The 27,427-nt window shown below is 50.2% G+C and overlaps 1 protein-coding gene across 8 annotated transcripts; it reads left to right on the forward strand.

The window, feature by feature from the left end:
- Window positions 1–14: 14 nt before the first annotated feature.
- On the forward strand, window positions 15–27,427 carry CHAF1B (chromatin assembly factor 1 subunit B). Of its 8 annotated transcripts, none has more exons than XR_003518678.2 (16): window positions 15–72; window positions 822–957; window positions 1,396–1,528; window positions 3,037–3,154; window positions 3,787–3,890; window positions 6,285–6,381; window positions 8,110–8,194; window positions 9,850–9,943; window positions 12,042–12,111; window positions 12,209–12,300; window positions 14,173–14,338; window positions 15,693–16,073; window positions 16,624–16,718; window positions 17,672–17,725; window positions 19,296–19,395; window positions 26,336–26,448. XR_003518678.2 is itself a non-coding variant. In XM_027587518.2 (15 exons), exons 2-15 carry the CDS (start codon window positions 832–834, stop codon window positions 27,072–27,074), a joined length of 1,761 nt encoding a protein of 586 aa, XP_027443319.1. In that variant the 5' UTR covers window positions 15–72; window positions 822–831; the 3' UTR covers window positions 27,075–27,425. The 8 variants fall into 8 exon arrangements, 6 of the variants coding, with proteins under 6 accessions (XP_027443319.1, XP_027443322.1, XP_027443316.1 ...); XR_003518677.2 differs by lacking the exon at window positions 26,336–26,448 and adding an exon at window positions 20,929–21,830; XM_027587518.2 differs by lacking the exons at window positions 17,672–17,725; window positions 19,296–19,395 and adding an exon at window positions 27,028–27,425 and having other exon boundaries at window positions 26,336–26,488.

Raw genomic sequence — 27,427 nt, forward strand, 5'->3', positions numbered from 1 at the left:
TTGCGGCGCGCGGGAAGAAGCGCAAGCGGCGGCGGGAGCTGGCGGTGCAGTCGACTGGCCGTGTACGTGCAGGTACTGCTTCCCCGGCGCTGGCTCTGGAGTCCCCACGGTCTCCCTGCGGGGCCGGACGGGGGCGAGAGGATCTCGCTGAGGGCGGGCCGCCGGATCTCGGCATAGCTTCGGAGCGGCGTGCATTCCGGCGGCCGGTCCCCGCCCCGACCCCGTGCGGCCTCCTCCGGGCCGGGCCCGCTTTCGGCTTCTCGGCCGAGCGTCCCGTCTCTTGCGGCCTGCGAACGGGGGAAGGTCCCCTCCGGCCCCGGTTTCCTCCTTCGGGCGACCCCCTCCTCGTGGCCCCCGCCCCTGGGAGGTGGGTGTCCCCCGCGGCCCCCTCCCCCAGGCGGCCTCTCCCGGGCGGCCCCTTGCCCCGGACAGCCCCTCACCCGAGCGACCCGACCCCTGGCTCTCCGGGAGCGCCCCCCAACCCCCACCAAGCGGGGGCGGTCGCGCAGCAGGGCCCGGCCCCTTGATTTCCTCTGCCTGGGTGTTGCATTTTGCTTTTCCGGACGTAGCAGTAAAATAAACCCAACAGCCTCGGCTCAGTGAAGCTTCTTAGGTGCACCTGCAAAGGTGTTACGTGAGAGGTCAACACTGGCATCCTTTCCCGGTACGGCGTGCATTTTTAATGATGAGCAGGGTTCCCGGCTCATAATAAGCGTTCAGGACCCCTTTCCTGCTCTGATAACTCATTACCAGCGATTTTCAGCTTTCCTCTGTCTTTGGGAAAAGAACGGTGCTGGAGGAATTTGTTTTGCTCCCTCAAGGCTCAGGAGGATGAAAGTCATTACTTGCGAAATAGCCTGGCACAACAAGGAGCCGGTGTACAGCCTGGACTTCCAGCATGGCGCGGCCGGGAGGATCCACAGACTGGCGTCGGCGGGCGTGGACACCGCGGTTCGGGTAAATGGGGCGGGATACAGAGAGGCGCTGCTGAAGCTTCCTTCTCCATTCTTTCCTTTAAGATGAGTGTCAACAAACTCCGACTGTTCTGTCATCTGGCGCAGAGAGAGAACTTCTCAGGGCCTTGAATGAGCCATGAAAGCAAAAGAAAGCTTTGCTCCTTGGGGAATGTTTCCCTAATTGATGATAAGCTGGATGCTCATGAAATTAGAATCCCGAGCCAGTTCCTTTTGGGGAACAGTTTGCACTAGAAAGAGATAGGAGAGAGGGCAGCGAGCAATGGGACTGTTAGTGTACGTTTCAGAAAGAAGTTCCATTTTACGTAGCAAAAGAAAAACTGTTTTCTTCCTGAAAATTAGCCTAGTGTTCTTTTAGTAAGCACAGTATGGTAGGTGCTCACTATATGGTTCTCTGAACGAATGTTTTGGTTATCAACAGATCTGGAAGGTGGAAAAAGGACCCGACGGAAAGGCCATTGTTGAATTTTTGTCCAATCTTGCTCGCCATACCAAAGCTGTCAATGTCGTGCGTTTTTCTCCAAATGGGGAAATTTTAGCATCAGGAGGAGATGGTGAGTGTTAGTATTAGCTTTCAAAATTCCTTAGAAACCAGATACCTTTGTGTCTCATGTTAAATAGTGAGATCTGAGCTAGGTATGCTTTTTTATTTTAGAGGTCACTTGACCTCTCAATCCGTCATTTAGATAGTTTAGTAAAATAGCGTTCTGAGGAGTATGAAGGGATGGAGGACAGCAAGCTTAACCTGAGAAGAGCTGTTTGTAAGTGTCCAGTGCACCCCCCCAGCGACTCCCCCTCACCCCACTCTGCTGGTGGAGACAAGTGGGGCACTTACCATTTTGCCAGTGTTCCAGTACAGCTGTCCTGGCCTTGTTTGATCGCTGGCTTGGTATCCAAGTGATCACGGTCTTTCCCACGTCTCTCGTAATTAATTCACTTGGGGGAGTATTGTCTGAATGGCCCTCTAAATTATGTTTCCTTGGTGGGAGTAGATTGATTCATATTTTCTGCTTGTGCTTAAATAGCATAAAACTACTACCAAAAAAGTAAATCTTTTTACCATGCTTTGACACCAGAAGAGTCTAGAAGTTACTAGAAAATAAAACACATCACAGGTTTTGTTTGCAGAAGGAGGAAAGCGACCCGGTGAAGTTCAGTGCCATGGTGTCCAGGGCGTGTGTGCACAGAGGTTAAGGTGGAAAGTGGGGAACGCCCCTGGGGGAGGCTGGCAGGCTGTCTTCTGAGAGGTCGCACAGGGCAGCCTTTGGTTTGCCAAGTCCTTTGGCCTTGGAGGCCCAGAAACCTGCTGTTAGCAGTGGAGAGTGTCCAGCTGCCAATGTCAAGGCTGATCTCCCCTCCACCCGGCTCCCCGAATTCCACACTTCTGCCCATACAGCCGGCTCAGTGACTGTCCTGCTGGTGGCATTCAGAGGGAAGCCAAGCGGTACTCAGACTTGTGTGGAGAGTTGGGGTCAGAGCACAGGGAGTTGGAGCACCCGGACAATGGATGACATCAGGCTGAGGTATCTGATGTGTCCATATGAGTAGCTAATGCGTCCATGCATCACCATGCGCTGGGCATTGTGTTTTAAGTGCATATTAACTCATTTAATCCCCGAGAAAGCCCTATGAGGTAGGTATATGCTGTTATCCCCATTTTACAGGTGAGGTAACTGAGGAGTTAAGATGCTAAATCCTGCTGAGGCTAAGACAGCTGGGAATGATTTGCCAATCCTTGCTTGATGGCTCTTGGTTTTTCCCTCTTCAGCCATCCATAGGTAATGCCTTAGGATTTGTTAACACAGCGCTTTGTAATGGTGTTTTGCCGGCCTAGGGACTCTTCTGTTGCACGTGACTCTGGATAGCTCTGATCTGGTATGAGTTTGATTTTGGAGTTTTAGATCAGAAGGCAAACCTGTTTTTCCTTTCCAAATTCTTAGAAGTCACTCATGGTGACCATAGTGTCTATTGAACAACGTAAATAGGGTTTAATATCCTAAAAGCCCAGAAATGAAGGAGCATGCAAAAAGCATGGCTTATCTTTAACTGAATCACTCCACAGATGCTGTCATTCTGTTGTGGAAGGTCAACGACAACAAGGAGCCAGAACAGATTGCTTTTCAGGATGAGGATGAGGCTCAGCTGAATAAGGAGAATTGGACTGTCGTAAAGACCCTGAGGTAACTTGCGGAGGCCCACGGGAGTGATTTATCTAACTGATCTGAATGCATTCAACTCAAATGCATTTTTTTATTATTTAAAAAAATTTTTTTTAAGTAAGCTCTACACCCAGCATGGGGCTTGAACTCACAGCTCTGGGATCAAGAGTCGCATGCTTTACTGACTGAGCCAAAATGCAGGTGCTCTGCATTTTGACTTAGAAACACGATTAAAATGGATCTTCTTTCTTTCTCTTTTTTTTTAAGAGAGAGAGTTGAGGGGGAGGGAGCAGAGGAAGAGAGAAAATCTCAAGCAGGCTCCACAGCCAGCCCAGAGCCCAACATGGGGCTCGATATCACGACTCTGAGATCATGACCGGAGCCCAAACCAAGAGTTGGACGCTTAACCGACTGAGCCACTCAGGCACCCCAAAATGGGTTTTATTTCTGCTATAAAATTTTCTTCAGTCAGATTGAATCAATTATAAAGCTATAACTACCCGTGAAGGTAGCAGATCCTAGCTGCAGCCAATATAGTTCCCGTAGAAATTTCGGAAATCCTAATGTATGGTCTCCGAGTTTGCCTGTAAATTTTTGATGGTTTTTCTCTTGTTGAGACAAGATTTGCTTTCTTTCTCCTCTTTGGACTCCAGGGGCCACTTAGAAGATGTGTACGATATTTGCTGGGCGGCCGACGGGAATTTAATGGCTTCTGCCTCTGTGGATAATACAGCCATCATATGGGACGTCAGTAAAGGTAGCTGACACGTTTCTGTTATTGTCAGGGGGAAGGAATCTTCTTAGTGGCTAAAAAGTCTAATCTGCTGTATCTTTTTTTTTTATTTTTAAAATATTTATTTGAGAGAGCGAGAGAGGGCATGGGGGGAGAGGGAGAAGCAGACTCCCCGCTGAGCAGGGAGCCCAGTGTGGGGCTCCGTCCCAGGACCCCGGACTCAAGACCTGAGCTGAAGGCAGACACTTAACCTACTGAGCCACCCAGGCGCCCATAACCTGCTTTATCTTTAAAGGCATAAGAAGAGTTTCTGAGTGAACTAAAATAGGTGTCTGGCTCAGCAGGTGAGGATGCCCCTGTGTCATGGATCCGACTTAGTTTTAGGGTCCCAGTCCGAGTGCAGGAGGCTTAGCCATGGCGCTAGAGCGAGGTCCGTCCCACATGCATGGGGATGCAGACGTGTTGGGGGCAGGGCTCACCCCTGCCTTTGTGGAACTCAGGCTCTTGGGCAGTTTTAGCACGTTGTCATCATCGATGGGCCCTGAATTCACCGTGTTGGGAAAGGTAGGGTCAGGTGTCCGTTTGACAGCAAGGACCGCCAAGGACAACCTCGCTCATTTATAGAACCTGTTCTCTGGGTGGGGAGATAGTAGACATGTGAGAATCTATAAAAATGGCAGTGAAATGCCAAAAGCCGGTTAGTGGCTAACGCCGGGCCATTTTTGCCCCCTGCAGACCGTTACTCAGCCTTGATGTTTCCTCGTAGCCTCTTGCCGAGCTCCCCCTGGTGCTCCCGTTGGTGCTCCCGGCTGGTCCTCCTGCAGCCCGAGAGTGCTGGGAGGGAGTCAGGGTGGAGAAGACACCCCCGCCCCCCCCGTGCTGCCTGCACCTCTGGATTGTCCACTCTGTGAAAGTCTGTTTGTTCTAGGTCCTGCCATTCAGCCAGACCCCCTCTATCTTGCCCCACCTCTGTCCCGGACTTTGGCAAAGCGGAGGGCAGTGTCCCTGTCGTCTTCTCTTTCCCACATCAGGCCATTGCTCCGGACAGTTTCAGTGTCTGTGTGGACAGTCCACCCAGCAGCCGCCTGATGCCAGTTGGAACGACCTTGAACGTGGCCAGGTCATTACATCCTACAGGATGATGGCTGCGTGTCAGGGGCGTCAGATGCAGGTGTGACGTCCGTGGGGGGGCGGTGGCAGTGCCAGGCAGGCTGCTCCGGCCCGAGGCAGGGGGGCGGGCCGCGGGCGTTCCTTGGGGAAGAGGCTCCAGCCTGTGGGAGCGGCAAGGGCAGGGGCCCTGGGGCAGCCGCTCGAGCCCCAGGGCAGGTCGCTTACAGAGTCCCTCTCCAGAAACCCCTGCACTCACACACCGACTCAGTGACGCAACTGTGGGTTAAAAAGACTCCTGCAAAACTCAGAGGTCGTCTGAGGAGGTGCTGTCACCCAGCCCCGGGCCACCTTAATGTCACACACTCCCCGAAAAGACTCGTAGGAAGGCTGGGGAGGTGGTAGTTAGCCTGAAGCACGCTCACTGCGTTTCACGGACGTGGGGGCGGTGTCGGGGCCACAGGCAACTTAGGAGGGGAGCGGAGCGGAGGCCAGACTGCAGAGGGCTGAGAGGAGAAGACTGGGGGAGGTGAGTGAGCGAGTGTAGACGCCTTTTCAGAGAAGAGGGTTTTGGGGTTTTTGGTTTTGTTTGTGCTGAATGGCCAGGGCTTCATAACTCCCTCCTCTCTTTATCCAGGTAATCTTCGGCACTGCCGGTTTAATCTCTTTCCGCGGAGTCCCTTTTCCATCCTGCTAGCTTTGCGCGGGCCCCGCCCCCGGCCTGGCCTGCTGTCACCTCCTAACTAGGGCACTGCCTGTGTTCTCTGTGAACCTCGGTTTCATCTTCGTCACGCGGGTCGCTTCCCAGTCGAGTGTTGCTCTCGGCCTCACCTTGAATTCCCAGAACCTTGTATACAAGGGTCGCAGTCACGTACCTCCTCCTCCCTGTCTTGCCATTTTGGCCCTGGACGTGACCCTCTAGAGTTCTCCCTTCCTCATTGCTCCCTGTGCCTAAACTGCCCTCCCTTCCTGCCGTGGGTCTGCTCACAATACCTGCTCCTTCGTGACCCCCTTCGTCCCGCCTGACCTGGAGAGCCGAACTCGCCTCGCCCCCTTCTTGACCCTCACTGCTGCCTCAGCTGCCCCTCTGTGTCCCGTGCTGCCCGTCTGTGGGTGTGTGTCTCCCGTGAAGCTGCGGGCTCCTTGGGAGTGTGGGCTGTGTGAGGTCCTCTTTGTCTCCCCAGAGCCCGACACAGAGCGTGGTGCAGAGGCAGAATGACGGAATGGGGTAAAGGGCGTCATACCTAAAGTGGTTGACGCCACTCGTGCTTGAGTAGATTTCCACAATGCTGTTGTGTGCTTTATTCACAGGACAAAAGATCTCCATCTTTAATGAACATAAAAGTTATGTCCAAGGAGTAACCTGGGACCCCTTGGGTCAGTATGTTGCTACCCTCAGCTGTGACAGGTACGTAAGTATTTGGCAAGTTGTCTTCTCTATTGGCTTAATCTTTCTGCAGAGGTGTTTTCGTCACCACTTAACCAATAATAAAGCAAAGTCTGGGTTTGATTCATCCGTCTGTCCATCCATCCACGTTCTTGGTTTCATATAAAGCATTTGGTTTTACTGTTATTCTTACACCATAACAAGAAATTGGAAACTAATTAGGGCAAGTGCCTTATACGTAGTGCTTAGTAAATCTTTATTGAATGGGTGAATGAATGCATAGAGAGCTTTGAATTACATTTGAATTTCATGGGCAACTTTTAAAGAAAAAGTGTTTTTTATAACTATGACTTAGGCAAGAAGGGGCACCTAGTGGTAGGGTTCGATATTTCTTCTTTTTTTTTTAAGATTTTTTCTTTAAGTAATCTCTACACCCAATGCAGGGCTCAAACTCACAACCCCCGAAATCAAATCGCACGGTCCACTGACTGAGCCAGCCAGACGCCCCTATTTCATTTTTTAATTATAGTTTACTACTGCAGGGATTTTAATGATTCTACTTAACGTAAACCTAGAATATTTTGTCTTTTTTGGAAGGAGGTTTTGTTGCTGTCTTTACTGGTGTCCTGCATTTAATTGTGTTCTTGGAACAAGGAACTAAACATCAGAGGTGCTGGATATATTACTCATTGGTCACGATAGTTGTTTTTTTTTTTTTTTTTTAAGATTTCATTTATTTATTTGTCAGAGAGAGAGACAGAAAGAGCACAAGCAGGGGGAGCAGCAGGAAGAGGGAGAAGCAGGCTCCCCGCCGGGCAGGGAGCCCGATGCGGGACTCGATCCCAGGACCCCGGGATCACGACCTGAGCCGAAGGCAGACGCCCAACCGACTGAGCCACCCAGGCGTCCCCAGAATAGTCTTTTTGAGTATTTACCCAACTACTTTTATTTATTTATTTATGTATTTAATTTATTTATTATTTATTTTTTTAAAGATTTTATTTATTTATTTGACAGAGAGAGACACAGCCACAGAGGGAACACAAGCAGGGGCAGTGGGAGAGGGAGAAGCAGGCTTCCCGCTGAGCAGGGAGCCCGATGCGGGGCTCGATCCCAGGACCCTGGGATCATGACCTGAGCCGAAGGCAGACGCTCAACGACTGAGCCACCCAGGCGCCCCACCCGACTACTTTTAATCATAACACCTTTGATTTCAGATGGCCCAGCAATGTGGAAGAGTTAGGAGAAGCTATGAAAAACAAACACCTTTATATTGTATGTGCATTTATTTTCCAATCTGTGTGTTTTATTCGGGCATTCAGGAATATAAGGATCTGATTAGTGGGAATAATATGAATTAGCAACAACCAAATTTATGTGCTGGTGTTTTCCTTACTCTTGCAAATCCCTGAGGGCAAGACCGTTTGAAACAAATATCACCATAGTCTTACAAATCACCAATGGGCCGAGTGTCCAAAGCCTGAAAGGGCCAGGCCTAAAGCCCATCTTACTTGATAAGTTGAAACATTCAGTAAGAAATGAAGTTATGACCTATTTCCTGACTTCATTAGTGACCTGCCTTGGTGGCTTGCTTCTGCCACAATTAATGTGACAGGGTGACAACAGTTACTATAGGTGGTCTCGCAGGCTGACATTGTTTAATCGGTCTTCAGTTTTGGTACTGGTTGCTTCTGTGTGAAACACTTCATTCACTAGAAGGGACCAGTCAGAGTCTTCTTCTTTCTTTAGGATCCTGAGGGTCTACAGCACCCAGAAGAAACGTGTGGCTTTTAATGTCTCAAAAATGCTGTCTGGAATAGGGGCCGAAGGAGAGGTAGGAAATATTTGACCTTCTACTTTAGCAGGGCTTCTGTTGCGATTCGGGAGGTCATGAGCTCCTCCGTGTCTTAAGGCTAAACCGCTGGTCTCAGGCCCCCAACGCATGAACTACCTTGTACTTCCTCAGATCCAGTCAAGGCTCAGACCGTTGGGCCGGTCTGCATGGGACTGGGGACATCTGGGGGGGGGGCAGGGGACAGCTGCTGATGGACAGAGGTGTTCAACCCTGGCTCACTGTGGGGTCCCCTGGAAGCATTAAGAAATATGGGCGCCCAACCCCCTCCCCCCAGATGTCATTCACTTGGCTTGAGGGTGGCAGGGCCTCTGGGATCCTGAGGTGTAGTGAGGGTCAAGAACTTCTGACCTAGGGGACCCCGGCACTGTGCAACAGGAAGGCAGGTGGGTCAAGCATCAGGTTGTCTGGCAAGAGGCCGTATACCATTCTGGCCGGTATGGAGAGAATGTTGCTGGTGGACAACAGAGACCCAGCCATTGGTCCTAGAGGAATCAAGACTACGGACACAGGCACTTAGGCAAAAGGGAGCAGGTCGGTCACTGGAACAAAAAAGGGACGCAGTGCGAATCCTGTCCTCAGGCAGCTGGCTACTGGTGGCATAGGTGAGCTCCCCTACGGTGAGGAGGGTGATGCTGGGTCTTTGGGTCCTGGAGACCTAATGCTTAGTGTTTATCAAGTGTCAGTGAATTGGAGCAAAAACCGTCCCACACAGGCGTTTAAGACATGTTTGGAAAGATAGGTTTACCAGTTTAGTAGTGGAGTGTTTTCTAAGAAGTGTTAAGTTGGAAATTCTAAGTGGACACACACAGATAACAAAGGGCCCCTGGTTGTCATCTTGCTTCTCCCAACTCCCAGGCTCATTCTCCAGAAAAACCACTGCCGACAGTGTGCTGTGTTCTTATAGAGGCTTCGTAAAATAACTGTAGAGCCAGCCACACACACACACACACACACACACACACACACACACACACACACACACACACACCTATGTACACCCACAGCTTTCCTTTTTTTACACACACACACACACACACACACACACACACACCTATGTACACCCACAGCTTTCCTTTTTTTTTTTTTTTTTTTAAAGATTTGAGGGGGGCAAGGGGCAGAGGGAGAGGGAGAAGCAGGCTTCCCGCCGAGCCGGGGGCCCAATGCAGGATTCCATCCCAGGACCCCCGAGATCATGACCTGAGCTGAAGGCAGACACTTAATGGACTGAGCCACCCAGGCGCCCCAACACACACAGCTTTCCTTAACACAAATGGGCAGTTAGCTTTCATGAGACTCTTGCAGGTTTTTTTTTTTTTTTTAAGATTTATTCATTTTAGAGAGAGTGGGGTGAGGGGCAGAGGGAGAGAATCTCAAGCAGACTCCCTGCTGAATCTGCCACAGGGCTCGATCCCAGGCCCCTGAGATTATGACCTGAGCCGAAATCAAGAGTTCGGTGCCTAACTGACTGAGCCACCTGGGCACCCCTACTCTTGCAGTCTTGAGTGATTTTTTGATTTGTAATATATTTCATCTATTATTATGTAATAGATGATACTATGTAAAATTAAAAAAACTGGTTAGCCTTTCTTGTGACTGTAAAGATTTGGATTAATGTTTAAACTTGTGTGCCACAGGCAAGAAGTTACCGGATGTTTCATGATGACAGCATGAAGTCATTCTTTCGTAGACTTAGTTTTACTCCTGATGGATCTTTGCTCCTCACACCAGGTGAGTTTAACAAGTTTTTTTTTTTTTTTTTTAATCCATTTAGAGAGAAGGAGGGCATCCCAAGCAGACTCTGCCTTGAGTATGGAACCTGTTGCAGGGTTTGATCTCATGATCCTGAGATCATGACCTGAACTGAAATCAAGAGTTGGATGCTTCACCGGCTGAGCCACCTAGGCGCCCCAAGAATAGTTTTAAAAGTATGGAAAATAATAATACTTGAGCAGGTGTTTGACTAAATGTCAGCAGATACTGTTGGTGCTACTACCATCAAATCAACATGGTTATTAGTACAGGAATAAACAGATGAGTGGACCAGAACAGAAAATCCAGAAATAGGTCCTGAGATCAAAGGGAATTAAATATCTGACTTGGGTGGTATTTCAGTGGGAAGAATGAATTACTGAGTGAATGGTGCTAGAATGTCCAGGTGTCTGGAAGAAAATGATACTGGACCCTTAACTTACATATAAAAAAAAAATTCCAGGTGAATTCAATACTTAAATATAAAAGGTGAAAATGTAGGAGGACATCCTAGGAACAGGGAGGACAAACTTAACACTGGAAACCTGGAAGTTCTTAAATGATAGGCCTTTTCGACTGCATTTGACTGGGGAGCCTCTGTACAGCAAAGACCCCGTAAGCGAAGTCAGTCGACAAATAACAGAACTGGAAAATACTGTTTACGTCACAGGAAAGAGAGAGCCTATGTGTATCATTTACAATGGCTCTTCCAAATTGATGAGAAAAAAGGAAAACCCAGAAGAAAAAAATTCGTGAAAGATACAAAAAGGCAGATCTATGCGTTTCAGCACACAAAGGAAAAGGTTCGGAAACTCAGTGACAGAAAGAGAAATTAAAGTGACACACAATGAGGTATCTTTTATTCTTTTCAGACCAGAAAAAAGTGAAAATATCGCTGCTGTTGGGCAAGCAGAATGTGGGTATTGCTGGTGGGATTGTGAATGGTTACAGCCTGTTCAGAAAACATTCTCGTCACCGTTAAATGCATGTCCTTGTCAGCCAATCTGCCCCTCATCTTAGACTTAGTCTTTAAGAAATGAAAACCTAGTACGAAAAAGTATATTTTCAACCCTGTTTATTGCAAGTATTGTTTGGAGCTGTGAAAAAACAATACTGATTAACAAGATGGGTGAACGAAGTATGGTATCTTCAGAGCAGTGAATATTAGGCAGCTAGTAAAAAGGTGCATTACCCAAGTTAGCGTTCATGAGCGGTTGACGGAGCAGACCAATGGAAGGAGGGGTGTAAACAAGACCCCGTTTCTGTGAGCTGGACTGAAAACCACACCATATGAATAGATATGCAGTTGAGCTGTAACTGGTTGCGGTGGGTTGTGTGAGCGTGGGGGAAAGGCAGAAATGATCCATGGCTTGTTCAAATGGGTTACGTGGGGTTGGCAGGCTGGGTTGGGTGGGGGAGGGTTGAGAGTGCTGACAGGACCTCTGCCCACCCTGGTGGGGATGAGGGGGTCCCAGGTGAGATTTCGCGTGTATCAAGAAAGCGGTGTCCAAGAGCAGCTGTGGCTGGCGGTCATTCTCTGCCCGGGTCTGGCCTGGTTTTCAGGACATCGTGGGGTGCGTGTGGAAGAGCTCAAATGTGGGCTCTCCCCAGAACAAGGTCAGCTGCTGCAGGGGGCTGGGACTGTAGCAGAGGCCTGGGCCCCCCCCGGCGGCCTCCTGGCTCCAGCGGGCAGGTGGAAAAGAGCAGGCACAGGCTGCCAAGTTCAAATCCAGGGACCGAGCCGGGGGGTCTAGCGAGAGCGCTTCTGCAGCAGGAAGTGGCTGGTCTCCCTGGCAGAGGTCTTCACCGCAAGGGCCCCCTGCTCTGTTCTTTCTGCCCAGGCCTCAAGCCGCCCTGGATGGGTGGGCCGCTCGGGGGAGGGGACAGGTGGGTAGAGCTTGGGTGAGAGCCGAGCCCAGACTGGGACTGTTTGTATTCGTCCTCAGTCACAAAAACATTGTCCAGAGTAGACAGCTAGCGGGGGAGAGTATTTTACGAGCCAGGGGTGGATGCTCTTGAGTTTATCTTCTTCAGTCTAACAAAACCTTGCCTCTTCTCCCTCTCCCTGCTTCCCCAGCTGGATGTGTGGAATCTGGTGAAAACGTAACAAATACGACTTATGTTTTCTCCAGGAAAAATCTTAAAAGGTATGCAATTGAAGACATAGTTGAAACGTTTACCCTTTCTTTTTGCTCTTGGTGCGAAACAGTGCCCTTTCTAAAAAGGTCATGACCCATCTTCCAGGCCTATCGCTCATCTTCCGTGTCCTGGCAAAGCGACGCTCGCTGTCCGTTGCTGTCCGGTCTACTTTGAATTGAGGCCCGTGGTGGAAACAGGTACGTTAGAGCTGCAGTGGTCGTGCTACGGGTCGTGATTTGGGTTTTATCTTGTGGGGAAAGGTATGTGGGTTTGGTTCAGTCTAGTTCCTAGGAGGAGCTGGAGCAAAGACCGGTGTTATCAGAACGTGTGTCCAGTTTTTGCATTGTTCACAATACACCTTCTTCACTTTAAAGGAAGAAAGGTACTCGTATTTTTCTACTGAAGAGGTCGAATATCATTCATCCATCTCCTATGCAGTAAAGTTATGTTTGAATTGGATTTTTGTTTTTAAGGGTTTTTTTTTTTTTTTCTTCATGTAAACAGAGAAATCTTGTCCAAGGCTTTAAGCAGTCAGATTATGATGGGCCTTCGTGTGGTTTTCCTCAGGTTTCTCATGCTTGGGGTTCATTGAGCTTCTTAGATCTATGGGTTTATAGTTTTCATCATTATGGGTTTGTAGTTTTGGGGAGTTTCGACCACTGTGGCATCACATTTTTTCCGTCATGCCCTGACCTTTCCATCTGGGACTCCACCTACACGTGCATTAGGTCACTTGACGTCACCCCCTGGCTTCCTGCTGTATCTCAGTTTTCTGTATTACATATCCCACGTCTCTACTTAACATGCTCCGTCTTTCCTCTTCTTGAACATGCAGAATACAGTGTATGTACACAAAGACATTGAGTTATTACAAAGGAGTGGCTTTGACCCCCCCCCCACCTCATCGTGGGTCATAGTTTCTTCTTTGAATGCCTGGTAATTCTTTATTAGATGCCAGACATTGTGAACTGTACCTTAGTGGATGCTGGAAATATATATATGTTTTAAAGATTTTATTTATTCGACAGAGAGAGAGAGAGAGAGTAGGAACACAAGCAGGGGGAGTGGGAGAGGGAGAAGCAGGCTTCCCGCGGAGCAGGGAGCCCGATGTGGGGCTCGATCCCAGGACCCTGGGACCATGACCTGAGGCGAAGGCAGACGCTTAACGACTGAGCCACCCAGGCGCCCCTGCTGGATATATTTTTATAAATATTGAGCTTTTTTCTGGGATGCGGTGAAGTCACTAGGAAATACTGCGCTGCTTCTCTTTGGTAGACCGGACCCCAGGGGCATTTGGTCGACAGCTAATTTCCCCACTGCTGCAGCAAAGTGGCCTGAAGTAGGCTCATCTGAGCCCCGAGAGCTAGGTTTTCCACCTGGCCGCAGGGAGTGCCAGGCATGGCTTTCCTGTAGTTCTTGCTCTGTCCTGGGGTGGTTTCCTCACATGCTCGCTCCCATCAGTGCTCAGCTGGAGACCAGAAAGGGCCCCTGTGCGTCTCTGCCCGTGAGCTCCAGCCGCCCAGGCCTCCTGCTTCCAGCTCCGTCCTGTCGGCTTCCCTCTTACCTTTTCCGGGTCTGGAAGCTCCAGGCGGTAAACTGAGGCAGATGTAGGCCTCCCTCTTCACTTCCTTCCCTCAGGGATCCGTGTCCTTCAGTGCCTGATGCTCGGGGTCTGAAAGGCCGTCGTTTGGTCAGTTCTGCCTGGTGTTTGTTGCTCCAGGTGGGCGAGTAAATCCTTATTTCTTGATGTGAATGCACATAACGAACTGAAGGACCGTTAAAGTGTCACTTGACGGGGTGTTTCTCGGTGACCCTTACTTTTCCTTCTCCGAAAGTGGCCCCTCAGCTTTCCCTGTTCATTCACACGTCCAGTCCCGTCTTTTTGGACCTCCTGTGGTGCCCCCGACGCTCGGGTTGGGACCCTGTGTCCTCGCCGGCTCCTGGGGCGTTCTCCTTAGAACTGGCCTTGAGTAAAATGATGTCATTTATGTCCCCTGATAGAGGGCTTTTGGGGGGGATTTGTTGGCGTTTGCTCCTTATTTTCCTGTCCTTTGTCCGTCTTCCCCCAGCAGACGGACCCTCACAGGAGCTGGGTGTGGAGCTGGTGCGCCTGCCCTACCGCCTGGTGTTTGCCGTGGCTTCCGAGGACTCGGTGCTCTTGTACGACACCCAGCAGCCGTTCCCCTTTGGCTACGTGTCTAACATACATTACCACACCCTCAGTGATGTGTCCTGGTGAGTGGCCGGCGCTGAGGAGGTGCAGGGCGTGGGACCCTGGACCAGACCCTTGGGGGGAGCATGTCAGCACGATAGATGGCTTTTTTGGCCCATATTAGTAATTTCTTTTCTCTTCTCTTTTTTCTCTTCTCTTTTCTTCTCTCTCCTCTCTCTCCCCCTCCCCTTCCCCCTCCCCTTCCCCCTCCCCCCTCCCCCTCCCCCCTCCCCCTCCCCCTTCCCCCCTCCCCTCCCCCCTCCTCCTCTCCCCTCCTCCCCTCCCCCTCCCCCTTCCCCCCTCCCCTCCCCCCCTCCCCCCTCCTCCTCTCCCCTCCTCCCCCCCTCCTCCTCTCCCCTCCTCCCCTCTTCTTGTTTCGTTTAAGATTGATTTGTTTGAGGGGCACCTGGCTGGCTCAGATAGTTGAGCATCTGCCTTTGGCTCAGGTCATGATCTCGGGGTTTTGGGATCGAGCCCCATGTCGGGCTCCCTGCTCAGTGGGGAGCCTGCTTCTCCCTCTCTCAAATAAAATCTTTAAAAAATAAGATTTATTTGAGAGAGAATGTGTGCGTGCACAAGTCGGGAGCGGGGGGAGTGGGGGAGAAGAGTCTCCAGCAGGCTCCCTGCTGAGTGCAGAGCCCCATGCGGGGCTCGATCCCAAGACCCTGGCATCATGACCTGAGCTGGAAACCAAGAGTCAGACACTTAACCAACTGAGCCACCCAGGCGCCCCTTCCAGTATCTTTTTAAAGGAATTAACATTAAAAAGAAAGCCATTTCTAATTTGCTATAACACCGCTTCCTACGGTAACAGTAACATCTGAATGATGCCATTCCGATGCCCTGGGGATTTCTCTAATTCTCAAACTGAGGGGAGGCCCCGTGGGCTCCCTGGTTGTTGGGAACTTGCCAGCCCCCTGGCAGGAAGCCCACACCAGTGAGCTCCCGTCACCCAGAACTGCACTTGTCGGTGGTGGCACTTGGCACTCTGCCTTCTGCTGGGGGTCCTCCACACCCCCGGGGTCCCTGATTCACCCCTAGCTCCCGCCGGGCCTGCCCACCCACCATCTCTTTCTTGCTCTTTATAACCTTTTTCCTTCTTTTTCTTCTTGGGGGTGGGGGGGAAGGTCATCACACCTTTATTTGGGTGATTTTGATGACAGTCCTGGGATGCCGCAGTGCCTGGGAAAGTCGAGCCGGGGCGGGAAGGAAAGGGTAGGAGTGAGGAGTGAGGAGGACACAAGCCCTTCCCCCTTTCACACCAAGCCTGTGATCCTGTGTGAACTTGCCTTTTCTAACGACTACCGAGAGCCTTAAGAGGGGCCCTTTTGGACTTTGGTACAGTTTCTAACCTTTTTTCCTGTTCGGGGAACAAAGGTCCAGTGATGGGGCCTTCCTGGCCATCTCTTCCACGGACGGCTACTGTTCATTTGTGACGTTTGAGAAGGATGAACTTGGAATACCTTTGAAAGAGAAGCCGGTTCTAAGCATGAGAACGCCCGACCCAGCAAAGAAAACGAAGAGTCAGCCACACCAAGGGTCTTCACCAGGACCCAGGCTGGCCGAGGGGACCCCCACCGGCAGAATCCAAGACCCCAGCAGCCCCTGCACACCCCCGCCTCAGGCGAGACCGTCTCCAGCGCCAGCAGCACCTTCCGAGGAGAAGGCCCTGCAGCCTAGCACTCAAAACCCGAGAGCGCCCCCGTCCCGGAGGGTCACTCTGAACACCCTGCAGGCCTGGAGCAAGACGACACCCCGGTAAGAACCTCCAGTGGAAGAACTTGTCCTTGCGTTGAAAAACAAAATAGTAAACCAGAAGGCCCCAACGTTGAACAGGGGACATCCTGTAAGGGCTTCATAGTGTGGCCAGAGAGATTTCGGGACAGACCTGCGTGCCAGCCCTTGCTTCCAGACCTCTGCGGGGTCCCCGTTTCCGCCTGTCAGGGAGGGCACACGGGCAGACGTGGCTGCAGCCTGCCACCCGGTTTCTGGAGCTTTCCGTAGTAGAAACTGTGTCTGCTTGCCTTACGTACGTGGCGTCCATGGGTGTTCATCATACCATTGGAGATGAACAAAACAGGTTTTGGGACTTTTAGATGACTAGTTAAGCCTTGGCTGTTGTAACTGTGATGATTGAACTTAGTACCTGAACATAGTCCTTAGTTCCTAAATAAGTGGGCACATCAACACTTAGTGTCTTGCATGATATGATCAACTCCTTGGGGTAGTTTTGAAATTTGGTATCCTCACAAATGATTCCGATGACACTAATGAGCCATGTACCCCTTTATTACTTTTTTTAATCAAGGAGGATAAACTTAATACCCTTAAAGACAGATACCCCACCGAATTCTGCACCAACCAGTATAATTTCCACCCCGCCCACAGAAGAAATTCAGTCAGGTGAGTGACGCTGGTCCTGGTTTAATATAAGTAAAGGTAGACTATCTTCTCTTTTGTTCTCTTGGAAACTTACCACTTTTTTTTTTTTTAAAGATTTAATTTATTTGACAGAGACACAGAGAGAGAGGGAACACAGGCAGGGGCAGTGGGAGAGGGAGAAGCAGACTCCTCGCCGAGCAGGGAGCCCGATGCGGGGCTCGATCCCAGGACCCTGAGATCATGACGGGGCTGAAGGCAGACGCTTTTTAACAGCTGAGCCACCCAGGCGCCCCACTAACCACCTAATCTTAAGTCCATTTTGAGAAAGCGGGGATGCATCTTACTAGACCGATCATTCAAACTCTCTGGCTGCCCACTTATGCCCATCAGGGAGGCCACCTTCCCACGCAGCCACTCACAGTAAATGATAGATGGCGCGTTCAGAGGTGCTCGAGGTCAGGGTTCTCCACCTGCAGGGCTGGATAATGCTTTGCTGTGGGGGCCGTCCTGTGATTGTAGGCTGGCGGCCCCCCTGGATGCTGGTACCCATTCTCCCCTCCCCCACCCACTTGGGACATTCTCAGAGGTCACCAGACATTGCGCACTGTTCCCTGAGAGGCGAGATCGCCCCCCCATTGAGAACCACTGGATCCTTTCTCTTATATCCATATAGGACCTTGCTAGGCAGTTCAGTTCTCGTCCGGGCACAAAATTTATTTTGTAAACATCCTTTTTTTTTTTTCTTTTTTTAAGATTTTAGTTAGCACGCGGTGGGGAGGTGCAAAGGGAGCGTCTTAAGCGGACTCCTGCGCTGAATGTGGGGCGCGATCTCAGGATCCTGGGCCCACAACCTGAACTGAAACCAAGAGTCGGATGCTTAACCAACTGCGCCACCCAGGGGCCTTGTAAACACCAGCTTTTAATTTTAAAGAAGTGTTCACTTACTTGCCAACCTGTGTTTGTTAACGTTCCAGAGATGCCTGGAGACCCTCAGGGCAGTCCTCCGGAGCTCAAGCGGCCGCGACTTGGTGAGCATGAGGGAAGTCCCCAAGGTCTGGACCCTTGATGAGACCTGTCTGGTTCTGAGGGCTGCCAGGTCTGGGGCCCCCTGTGTGCACAGAGCCGGGGGGGCCGGGCCGGAGACACCGGAGACCAGTGGCATTAGGCAGAGCCTGACGGACACTCGGGAATGGATTTCTGTAGCAGAAGATACACAGGGACCAGTTTTTCTGCAGAACTATGTTTGCTCTTGTGTTCAAGATACATTTTTACCTCGGAGATGTGAACATTTTAATAGACTAAATCCTCTTTTTGATGAGTTTCTGAAACTGGAGTTCAGCGTTATCTAGAAACCGTGAATCCTCCTTTAAAAATACTTGCTGCAAAGTAGAGACATGATGCAAGCGGACTCCTTCTAAAGCAGGAATGAGAAAGAGGAGAAAGTTATTTGAGGTTTATTCTGTTGAATTGACCTTCTGCATAGTCGATTTTTAGGAGTTTGCTAATTTGCTTTCTGATTTTAAAGGTAATAACGCTTGTTCTTTGTTCTGGAAAGTTAGGAAGTGAGAATAAAATAGGAAAACTGGGTCAGAGATGGGACCTCATTACCATCAGAAGGAGCCTGGTTGTTGTTCGGGCATATTTATTTCCTTGACTTTTTTCTTAGGGAGAGAGGTGCGATTTCACTTTAGCTACAGCTTGGTATCCAAATAGGTTAACTTTTCAGATTGATTTTTCAGAGTAAAAGAACTTACCTTAGCAATTTATGCCTCTGCCTTTGCTTTCCCCAGCCCGGGGATGGGGGACGTGCGCTCCTTTCTGCGGGGAGTAAAGCAGGGCTGTGGGGTGGGGTGCAGGCAGGGCCAGGACGGGGTCATGGGCCCGAGGTCGTTCTGGCTTCTCACCGACAGGAGCTGCTACCGGTGCATTTCATAACGCTCGATGCCCGTCATTTGGGCATAATGACCACCATGAGTCGTGCAAGTGAGGCTCCCCTAACCCCAGATTTTGTTCCAGTCTGGGAGAGCTCACAGCATTTAGGAGCACTGGTCAAGTCTGACAGGAAGTGGCCGAGGAGTGGATCAATGTGTCCCCTTTGACAATGTTGTCCCTCCAGCAACAAAGAACTGGAAAAAGGATCAACGGGTTGCTTAATCCATAACCTTAGTTAACCAGAAAAAGAGCTTGCTTCTCTTTCAGGTGGGAAAGTGGCTCACGAGGGGTAATGTACGGTGTAGAGAACTAGAAGTTGAACAGATTCTTAGCTGTGATGACAAGGGTGCAGGACACATTCAACATGAAGATATTTAAAATGTCAGACGGTATCTGTTCTGCCCAGTGATTCTCAGCCTTCACTGCGTGCTGAAATCACCCAAAGAACTGACTAGAGTATTGACGCCTGGGTACTCCCTCCACAGGGCATGGCCTAACAGAACTGGGGCATGGTCAGGATTCTTTAAAGCTCCAGGTAATTCGGATGTGCAGCCAAGACTGGGAAATCCCAAGAGAAAAAACTCCCCGGGTATGGTCTCTTGTGGTTAAATCATTTCCACCGAAAGCTTCCTCTTATTTATTCTCTGCATCATCACTGATTGGCAGCCTGAGAAGATAACGGGTGGGAGATGCCCTCAGCTCTTCAGAGAAGAAAGATTTTACGTTTCCTGCGGCTGGAGTGGTGTATCGATCCCTGTGCAAAGAGGTGTGATTGTGGGTCCCGTGTTCTGGGTGGGCGAGCCTGCTTTCCTGGCCACACTCCAGACTTCTCTACACCTCTGTCTCTGGTGCAGCAACCGGGGGGGGGAGGGGGTACCTACAGCCCAACGCGTGGGTTTATAGGCAGGACTAGTTGTCTGTCAGCTGTCACTGAATATGAATTCGCGAATCGTCCGTAAAAGCCCAGGCGATGTTAGCTCTGTGTCCTGATCTAAAACGGTCCGCTTCCATCCGAGCACTTTACTGAGGAAGCCTTCTGCAAAAGGAGCCTAGCGTGAGGGTCAGGCGGGGTCCCGTCACCCAAAGTCACCGTGAGCACGGCTGCCCTCGCGGGGGTCTGGGGCCCACGCCATCGTGCCAGGAGCCCCCGCAGGCGGGGCGTCCGCCAGGGCAAGGGCGCTGCAGCAGACACACGAAGTGGGTGTCACTGGGGACAGGGCGGCTGTCCCATCCAGTCCCCTTACTCACATCTGCATGTTCACGGCGTTGAGGACCCTTCTTAGCAAAACAGTTGTCAGCGTCCATTTCAGCAAGTAGGTCTGGAAACTTCCAAGTGGGGAGAGGACGACTGGCCCAGCCCTTCCCACCAGGAGTCTCGAGAGCCTGCAAGTTCCCTTTGTCACCTGACTAGTTCAGCGTGCGGCCTCACACCTGCCATGGGCACACCTCGGACAAATGACTTCACCAAAAGCTGTTTCTTTACAGCTCTACCACCTTTCCCTTTGCCCACTGTGGCCAGGGACAGGGTGAAGCGAGGAGGCGGAGACGAGACATCAAACCGAAGGGCTGGAGGGTCGCAGGAACAGGTCCCTGTACTCCCGCACGAGCTGTCGGGGCCGCTGGGGGTCGCTGTCCCAGCTGGACGGGCCCGGGCTGGATGGCTCCGCCAGCCCCGCGGCCCCACCGGCTTCCGGGGGTCCCTGTCCCTGCCCCTGCCGGGCTCAGAGCAGGCTTGGCCAGAGTGGCCCTGGTGGCTGGTCCTAGAGGAGCACGGCTCCAGATTGGGGTAGGGGAAGATGAAGAAAGGAACGTGAGGACCCATCTCTTCGCCCGTCCGTCCATTCAAGAAATACTTATCAAACAGCCAGGTACCCAAGCGTCCATCAGGGAACAAGAGAGAACCCTTCCCCTGGGGCTTACATTCTGGCTGTGGAGACCACCGGTCCGCAGGGAGAGCCGTGATCGAAGAGCACTATGGGAAAAGGAACGCCGGCTGGGGCGGCCTGCCGTCTGCAACAGGACCGGCCCCTCTGAGGGTGAAGCGGCAAGCGGGTCAGGTTTTCCAGCTCGTCAGGAGCAAGATCACCTCAGCTCAGGCACAGGCTGGGTGTTTCGGGCTTCCTGGCACTCAGGCTCCTCCTGAGCGATGGGGGCACGCAGGGTCTGGGGACGTGGCTCGGGTGGCCCAGCGCCGGCCGCGGGTGACCACTGCCCAGTCGTCGTCGGGGCAGGGGGGGCGCCTGCCACTTTCCAGGGGCCACAGAAGCTTCCTCAATCGTGCCTCTGTCTCTTCCTCCAGACCAGAGGCAGAGCCATACATCACGCAGCTTTGTCTTCCACTTCCTGCATTTAAGCAAATCCCAGAGGTTGTGACAGCTGAGTTGTCAGGGTGGGGGCCGCGGAAGGCGCCTCGTTCAGCACGGCCTCTGCGCCCGAAGGCCTGCCCTCCTCAGCACAAAGAGCAGCACGGAGAGCCTTGGATCCCTACCTTAGTCCTGGTTTATTTCCTTGCATTTTGGCTCAGAGATGCTGTGAAGCAGTAAGTATTGCCCCTTTCGAAGCTGTGGTGACAGGTGCTTAGTAGCAGTTGTGTGGGGTTGAGACCCTGGCCTCGTTCCTTAATACCCCAAATGACTTGATGTCTCCTTCTGTCATTGCTCATTAGCTGGGAAAGGCATTTCAAGTGTAATACCAAGACTTCGGAACAACTCGGGGTCTCCCTGCCCCCGGGTCAGCGCCCCTGGCAGGTCCCCGGAGAAATGCATGCTTGGGAGGAAGTCAGTGCTGTCATCAGCCCCTCCAGACCTTCTTTCCCGCACAGTTCCCTCTTCTGTCCCCGCCCCCACCTACCTGCCAAGTACAAGGAGCTGGCAGCACCACCACCCCTTCCAGGCCCTGCTCCGGGCCACCTGTGGGTCTTTACAAACAAAGCCGACTCAAATCTAGGCTTAGTCTATACCCCGGAATCAGCCTCTGTAGGTGGGGAGACCCAGTAAGGCATGTGCATTTTTAAAAGCGGTCCGAGAGATTCAGCGAGCAGTGGGCCTGAGACCTACCACTTGGAGGGTTGTGAGATCTGCAAGACATACGGTGAAGGGCAGTTAAAATTCCTTGAACTTACCGATTGTATAAAGAAACTACATATTCGGGCGCCTGGGTGGCTCAGTTGGTTAAGCGACTGCCTTCGGCTCAGGTCATGATCCTGGAGTCCCGGGATCGAGTCCCGCATCGGGCTCCCTGCTCAGCGGGGAGTCTGCTTCTCCCTCTGACCCTCTTCCCTCTCGTGCTCTCTATCTCTCATTCTCTCTCTCTCAAATAAATAAAAAAATCTTAAAAAAAAAAAAACTACATATTCAACTACTCAAGAGGAGGCTGAAGCTCGAAGAAACGAGCAGATGCTGTGTTTTTGAAGCCACCTCCAAGCTAGCCGCCCACAGTGGCCTTCCCCCCTCGATTTGAACCCCGGGCCGCATGAATTTGGGTTCCGAATGAATGAGTACTCGAATATGCCACTGGGGGGCGATGTTGCTAGCCCTTCGCTCCACGGTCAAATATACGAACGAATGTATTTTTAATGGGAGGATTTTTAATCCCATTGTTATGGAAGTAGTATATTATCTATTGCAAGACATTTTTCATGTTTATTACTTTCTGTATAATTACATGATATCTTGTTGTTCCAAAGAGTTCTGTAAATCCACATCATATACTGATTCGGAGTCCTCCGTGAGAACTTCCCACACAAATAGCTAGATTTAAAAGGTGTTTCAGTTAAATGTAGCCAAAGGTATAATGAGTTTGAAGAAGCTAACCTTAAAATGTTTCTTTTTAAAAATTTTTAAGCCAAAAAAAATAATGTCTTGGTGACATTTTTCTACATTAGCTACAATGTCCACCGTGACTTATAACTATACAAAGACATATGCACAGAGTTGTTGCAGTATTTTGAGATGGAAAACAAGACTGGAAATCCTCTAAGTGTCTACCAACAGGAGATCCATGAAATTGCAGGGCGACCATACGGTGGCATGTGATGGAGGTCTGAGCTGGAGCTGTGTGCTCTGCTGTGGAGAAGGTTCAAGTGCAAGACCAAGGAGCAGGGGAAGCCTGGTGTATATATATATCCTCTTCCCGGTGAGCCACCAGAGAACAGAACCCACGCCGAACGGACGCGCAGGCACCCTGCTGTGATAGGAGGGTTGTCTGGCTCCAGGACCTTATCCTTAGGAGCAGAGTGGGGGGCGGGGGGCTTGCAGTTAGGCCATTCAAGGCCCTTCCAGTTTTAGATCACAGACCAGCACATAATATTAATGTTAGGTCTTATGTCACATGCTGGTATGTGGAAAACCAGGGAGGATGTTGTCCTTGATGGTGGCAGGGGAACTTAGGCCAAGAAGCCAATGATTGTGGGGAATGGTGTGAAGTGGGGTGTAGCGGCAGGGAGTCACCAGGAAGGTGGGAAGGGCATGGGCTTTAGAGCCAGAAAGGGTGGGGTTTTAATTCTGCTGCAACTGCACATTCTGCGTCCCTTCCTAGGCCTCAGTCTCCCCGTCTGTCAAATAGGGGTCTGCCTCATTTGGTGGTTGAAAGGACTGAATGAGGTATAGACCTTCCTCTTCAGCTGAGAGCTCCAGCTTCTCATGGGAGAAATTTTGTGATTCCTGGGGAGGTACTTGACCACTGGCTAGCATTCTCCAGTGACACCAAACCAAGAGCACATTATCTATCTATCTATATATATATATGGATGGAGATTTCTTATCAAGAATTGGCTCACCACATGATGGAGGCTGGCAAGTCCAAAATCCACAGGGTAGGTTGGCAGCTTGGAGAACCAGGAAGGCTGATGCTATAGCCCTATTCCAAAGGCCTTCAGGTGGAGACCCAGGGGAGCTGATGGTGCAGACGAGATCTGAAGGCACCTTGCTGTAGAATTCCTGTGTGCTTGGGGAGACTGGTCTTTTTGTGCTATTCAGGCCATCAGCTGATTGGACGAGGCCCACTTGCATTATGGAGGGCAATCTGTTCACTGAAAGTTTATTGATCTAAGTGTTAATTTCATCCAAAACCACCCTACAAATTGACACATAAAATTAACCATCCCAACCACCACCACCTCAGAGTTGGGAATTGGGAACTCATGTGGCCTGGCAACCTGACCAACAAATGCACTCTGAACAGCAGTGAGTCTGGATCCCTAATCCATGGCTAATTTGACATTTAGTAGGATGCTCTACTAGACATTTAGTAGGATGCCCACCCTCCACCAGAACATCCTAATCTACAGAATGAGAACACACGGTACTGTGAGGACCTCTAAGAGAGCAACTCAGGAACTGCCAAAGCAGCACTGAAGTGGTCTCCCGTGAGCAGGAACGACCAGTCACCTGTGATTTAATGTGTTGCAGCGGAACCCAGCAGAACGCAGGTTCTCAACAATCATAGGGTTTGAAAGTCCCAGGCTCTGGGGTCAGCCAAACTGGGCTTGAATCCTGGCTCTGCCACTTGCTGTGTGGCCAAGGGTTGGTTGCTTAACCTTTCTGAGCCTTGTCTATCTCACCTGTAAAATAAGATGACAGCCCCTGCCTGATGGACTTGCAGTGTGGGTTAAATGAGAAGCCATGTGTGGAGTGCATGGTGCAGGGTCTGCCCCATAGTGAGCCTCAAAACACATCAGCCATTATTGCTCCTTTCCAGATCTCCATTCCCCTCACCACTAAACAAGACCCTATAGGGGTTTGGGTCCAAAACCAAAGCCCCAACTTGCATTGCTCATCCTAGTTGACCTTCGAGATGCCAGAAGCTATAAATTAACATCTCAAATAGCTTTCTTGACAATTGGATACTTTGCCACCAGAAGCAGGTGTCAATAAAGCTCACACTAAACTGGGGAGGGAGTTCTCTTTCTTGGATGGAAGGCTTCAAACTGATCACCAAGAAAGGAGCATCTGCCATGAAAGACAGGCTGGGTCCTAGGTGCTGTGGGAGAGAAGGAGATGAACTCATTCTTGACCTATAGTCATTGCTCCCCAGGAGATGGGCTTTAGGGATACCTACTAGGGAACGCCAGGCCAAGGTGAAGTGGCTGGTGACACTGCTCCTAGAGCTATGACAAGATGCTGAGCAAGGTATGCACATGCTCTCTCTCTCTCACACACAATTGCCAACAAGCATTTAAGACAGTCAGCGCTTTCTTGTTAGACACATCTCCAAAGGCAAGAGAAACAAAAGCAAAAATGAACTATTGGGACTTCATCAAGATAAAAAAAGCTTTTTCACAGCAAAGGAAACAGTCAACAAAACCAAAAGACAGCCTATGGAATGGGAAAAGATATTTGCAAATGACATATCAGATAAAGGGCTAATATCCAAAATCTATAAAGAGCTTGTCAAACTCAACACCCCCCCCCAAAAAAAAATCCAGTCAAGAAATAGGCAGAAGGTATGAACAGACATTTCTCCAAAGAAGACATACAAATGGCCAACAGACACACGAAAAAATGCTCAACTTTACTCGGCATCAAGGAAATACAAATCAAAACCACTATGATATACATCTCACATCAGTCAGAAGGGCTAAAATTAACAAGTCAGGAAACAACAGATTTTGGCGAGGATGCGGAGAAAGGGGAACCCTCTTACACCGTTGGTGGGAATGCAAACTGGTACAGCCACTCTGGAAAAACAGTATGGAAGTACTTCAAGGAGTTAAATATAGAACTACCCTATTACCCAGCAATTGCACTACTGGGTATTTACCCCAAAGATAAAAACATAGTGATCCAAAGGGGCACCTGCACCCCAATGTTTATAACAGCAATGTCCACAATAGCCAAACTATGGAAAGAGCCCAGATGTCCATCGACAGATGAATGGATAAAGAAGATGTGGTTCATATATACAATGGAATATTACTCAGCCATCAAAAAGGATGAAATCTTACATTTACATCACCGTGGATGGAACTGGAGGGTATTATGCTAAGCGAAATAAGTCAGTCAGAGAAAGACAAATGTCATATGATTTCACTCATATGTAGAATTTAAGAAACAGAACAGATGAACATAGGGGAAGGGAAGGAAAAATAAAATAAGATGAAAATAGAGAGGGAGAGGGGCGCCTGGGTGGCTCAATCATTTGAGCATCTGCCTTCAGCTCAGGTCATGATCCCAGGGTCCTGGGATGGAGCCCCGCATCAGGCTCCCTGCTCCGCGGGAAGCCTGCTTCTCCCTCTCCCCCTCCCTCTGCTTGTATTCCCTCTCTTGCTGTGTCTCTGTCAAATAAATAAATAAAATCTCTAAAAAAAAATAGAGGGAGGTAAACCATAAGCAATGCCGAACTCTAGGAAACAAACAGGATTGCTGGAGGGGAGGTGGGTGGGGGGAGGGGGTAACTGGGTGATGGGCATTAAGGAGAGCACTGGATATAATGAGCACTGGGTGTTGTAGGCAGCTGATGAACCACTAAATTCTACCCCTGAAAGTAATAGAGTATGTTAACTAAATTGAATTTAAATAATTAAAAATAAAACAGCCAGTACGCTGGACCCTCATACCAGGTCTAGGAGGCATGCGGAAACAGGCACAGAGAAGGTAAGACACTTGTTTAGGCTTGAAAGTACAGCTATAACTGGTGAGTAGCCATCTGGCTCTGAAGTCTGTGCCTGGACCCACTGACTATGTTGTCGGGGTTCTATCTTTACGTAGAGAATGTGGCCACAGACCTACTGCCAGAACCTGGTTATCTGGACAAAGAAGAAACTCCAGGAGGTCAAGTAGAGTTCATCCATCATCAGCACTGGCTTCCCTTTCACCAGCAAAAGAATGAAAGTCTCCCCACCTGGCAACCCAGTCAGCATGGTAGGCTTGGATCACAGCTTAGCTTTTCTGAGCCTCAGCTGTGTAAGGAGAGTGGAACAGGGTCATGTCTAACCCATGGGGAAGATGGAGACAGCCCATGAGAGGGGCCTAAATTTAGAAAGGAGGGTGAGGGAATGTGTGGCTGAGGTCTAAAGTGAAAGATTTCTTGGCTTGACTTTGGTTCCTGCCCTGTGGAGGTGGTCCTAGGGGCAGCAATGGAGAAAAACAGGGTCGGAGTAAAGGGAAGACCTGGTTTTCAAAGTGTGTTCACATAGGCTGACTTGAGGGATGATATTGAAGCCAAGTGAAATATGAGGAGGGGTGGAATGCACATCTTGGGTGGAGGAAACCACTGGAGAGGCTCTGAGGTGGGAAGCCCCAATCAACTTGAGGAGTGGATGCACAGACACCCATGTGGCTGGAGCTTTGTGGACTAGTGGGTAGATGGTATGTGATGGGGACCATGGAAAGGAGTCAGGGTGCATTCATAGTGCAAAGGGGGTGCTTTACAGGGACCTGACTCCCTGTGTTCTACCAAGAGCCCTCTGCATGCCAAGTGGAGAATGGATTGTGGTGGAAGCTGTAGTCAGGAGACTACTGAACACTGACACAGGCGAAGCTGAGAGGCAGGCCCACCTGAACGTGCTGGAGATAAAGCAAGGAGGTCGAAAGGAAAATACTTCTAGCTGTTAGATAAGTAAGTCCTGGGATGCAATGTACAGCACAGTGACTATAGTTAACAATATTGTATTGTCTATTTCAAAGTTGCTAAGAGAGCACATCTTAGAAGTTCTTATCACAAGAAAAAAATATTTGCAACTATGATGATGGATGTTAATGAAACTTACTATGGTAATCATTCCATGATATATGCATATATCAGATCCTTATGTTGTACACCTAAAAGTAATACAGTGTCATATGTCAGTTGTATCTCAA

This window comes from Zalophus californianus, chromosome 1, assembly GCF_009762305.2.
Source record: "Zalophus californianus isolate mZalCal1 chromosome 1, mZalCal1.pri.v2, whole genome shotgun sequence".
Classification (NCBI taxonomy): Eukaryota; Metazoa; Chordata; class Mammalia; order Carnivora; family Otariidae; genus Zalophus; species Zalophus californianus.

Excerpts from the sequence above, each read along its gene's own strand:
- CHAF1B (XM_027587515.2), top strand. The coding sequence starts at position 832 with ATGAAAGTCATTACTTGCGAAATAGCCTGGCACAACAAGGAGCCGGTG. Across the intron at positions 1,529-3,036 it reads TTTAGCATCAGGAGGAGATG|ATGCTGTCATTCTGTTGTGG; the intron begins GTGAGTGTTAGT and ends ATCACTCCACAG. Across the intron at positions 16,719-26,335 it reads CACAGAAGAAATTCAGTCAG|AGAATGTGGCCACAGACCTA; the intron begins GTGAGTGACGCT and ends ATCTTTACGTAG.